The sequence below is a fragment of the Triticum aestivum genome, chromosome 2B (assembly GCF_018294505.1).
Source record: "Triticum aestivum cultivar Chinese Spring chromosome 2B, IWGSC CS RefSeq v2.1, whole genome shotgun sequence".
Classification (NCBI taxonomy): Eukaryota; Viridiplantae; Streptophyta; class Magnoliopsida; order Poales; family Poaceae; genus Triticum; species Triticum aestivum.
The window spans coordinates 388,896,700-388,898,674 of NC_057798.1; the positions used below are offsets into that span (position 1 = coordinate 388,896,700).

Consider the following 1,975-nt stretch of genomic DNA (forward strand, 5'->3'; position numbering starts at 1 on the left):
GCACCGTGACCATTCAGTGCTGGAACGAGATGGCAACCTGGCTAGGATGCCACTCTTTCAGTCATTCCGTCTGGAGCGCGGGAAGGTCCACGGCCGAAAGGGTTCGCCGGATCATCGATGGAGCCAACCCTGGCACGAGGAAGGGCACCAGATCGCTGCTCACCCTGATGATCTGGCAAATATGGTTAGAGCGGAATGCGTGCACCTTCAAAGGGAAATCACCATGTGCCAGCAGCATCATAGCGGCAATGCCGCCGTGACATGGAACAATGGAGGATCGCCGGAGCTAAATGCATAGCGCACCCCTTCGGGGACGTGCCGTGAGAATAACAACTTTAGGCCCCTCTAGCCAGCTTACATTCTTGCTAGGCTGGCTATGTAACCTCTTCTTCAACCCATCGATCACTTGATCAGACTATGTATTTTTCCCGCTCTCTCCTGCTATGAAATGAAAGCCAGAAATGGTCACTTTTTCAAAAAAAAATCATATTGTTTCTAAATATTTTTTGGTTTTACTGTTCACCGAGCTCGTTTGACTCGGGCTGAGAAACTCCACTTCCAACCGAGCACCAGATATTCTCCCGCTAGCGTAGATAACGACGGCAATTAACAACGCGGTTCCTCGATAACAGTGGTAGTTACGTAACCTGCAAAAAAAAAAACGAATGGATCGACATCAGTAGAGCATCAGATATGCGCACTGAGAGTGCGTACGAGCTGGTGGTGACACTGACACGTACACCTACGCTTCAGCTCAGACGCACTCACCTAAAGCTAAACCAGCAACCACATGGAATCGCGCCACGCACACGCGCAGCACCGCCCCCCACCTTTCTTCCTTCCCCGCCCACTTTCCTTTTCCCCGCGATGGAGTCGCCGCGCCCAAAGTCATAAATACCCACCTCCTCCGCACCAATCTTTGTCCACTCCTCCCAAGTTCCAAGAATCCTCCTCGCTTTCCCCGACGCACACAAAGCTAGGACCATGGCGCCAGCCGGAGGACGCACTACCCATCTCCTCCTGCTCGCCCTCCTCCTGTCCTTCGTCCTCTCCTCCTCCGCGGACGGGAGCTACCCGGAGCGCCCCGGCCAGGGCGCCGGGGGATTCTTCAGCGGCATACCGTGGTTCCGCGGCGGCCAGCCAGGTGGCGCCCGAGGTGCTGGAGGCATGGGCGCTGGGTTCGGTGGCGGGTGGGGCGCCGGCGGCGTTGGGCCAGGGGGCGGTTTCGCCCGGCGCGGGGTGGTGCAGCCGTCGGTGGTCTGCGCCGAGCAGGGTCCCTGCTACCAGCAGCGGCTCACATGCCCGTCCAAGTGCTTCAGCTCGTACAGCTACCATGGGAAAAATGGCGGAGGAGGTGGTGGCGGCGGTGGGTGCAGCTTCGACTGCACCAGCTGCAAGGCCCACTGCTGATCGATCCAACCAACCAACCTACGGCGGGGGAGATGGGGGACTGGAGATGGATCGCTGCGCACTCACATACACATCCAGGACGAGACGGCCATGAACTGATGAATTAAGCCCATTAGTTGTACTTGTAGCAGCAGGAGTATCCTATTCCCTATGCATGATGTGAGAGCATAGGGTACGTGTGTGTATCTATGAATAAAAATGGATGTAATAAACTGAGCGATGGTTTTGAGGCTTTGAGCGTGCATATGGTGTTGACCATGTTATAGTAACTGTTTGTGATGAATGGTTTTCGCCTCATATCGTGTTCAGAACGGGACAGGCTACTGATTTTGGTTTTTCGGCCAGTCCACTGTCCAAAAACTTCTGTCAGTCGATTCGCTGCTCACTTCAAGCTTCCTACTCAAGCGTTGTATAGCTGCTCACTACACCTCACTTCATCACCTATAAGGAATTTTTTTTATGTGAAAGTAATGGATGGGCTTATCCGTGAATTGAACTAGCACACATACATGTCAAACGTGTGGAGTAGAATACCCGGCTAGGGATATCTGCTAAAGCTGGATAA

The 1,975-nt window shown here is 54.0% G+C and overlaps 1 protein-coding gene across 1 annotated transcript; it reads left to right on the forward strand.

Moving 5' to 3' along the window:
• The first annotated feature begins 817 nt into the window (after nt 1-817).
• Nucleotides 818-1,652, forward strand: LOC123045063 (glycine-rich cell wall structural protein). Its single transcript, XM_044467983.1, has one exon. The coding sequence runs from the start codon at nt 985-987 to the stop codon at nt 1,408-1,410; it is 426 nt and encodes a 141-aa protein (XP_044323918.1). The 5' UTR covers nt 818-984; the 3' UTR covers nt 1,411-1,652.
• The last annotated feature ends 323 nt before the right edge of the window (nt 1,653-1,975 follow it).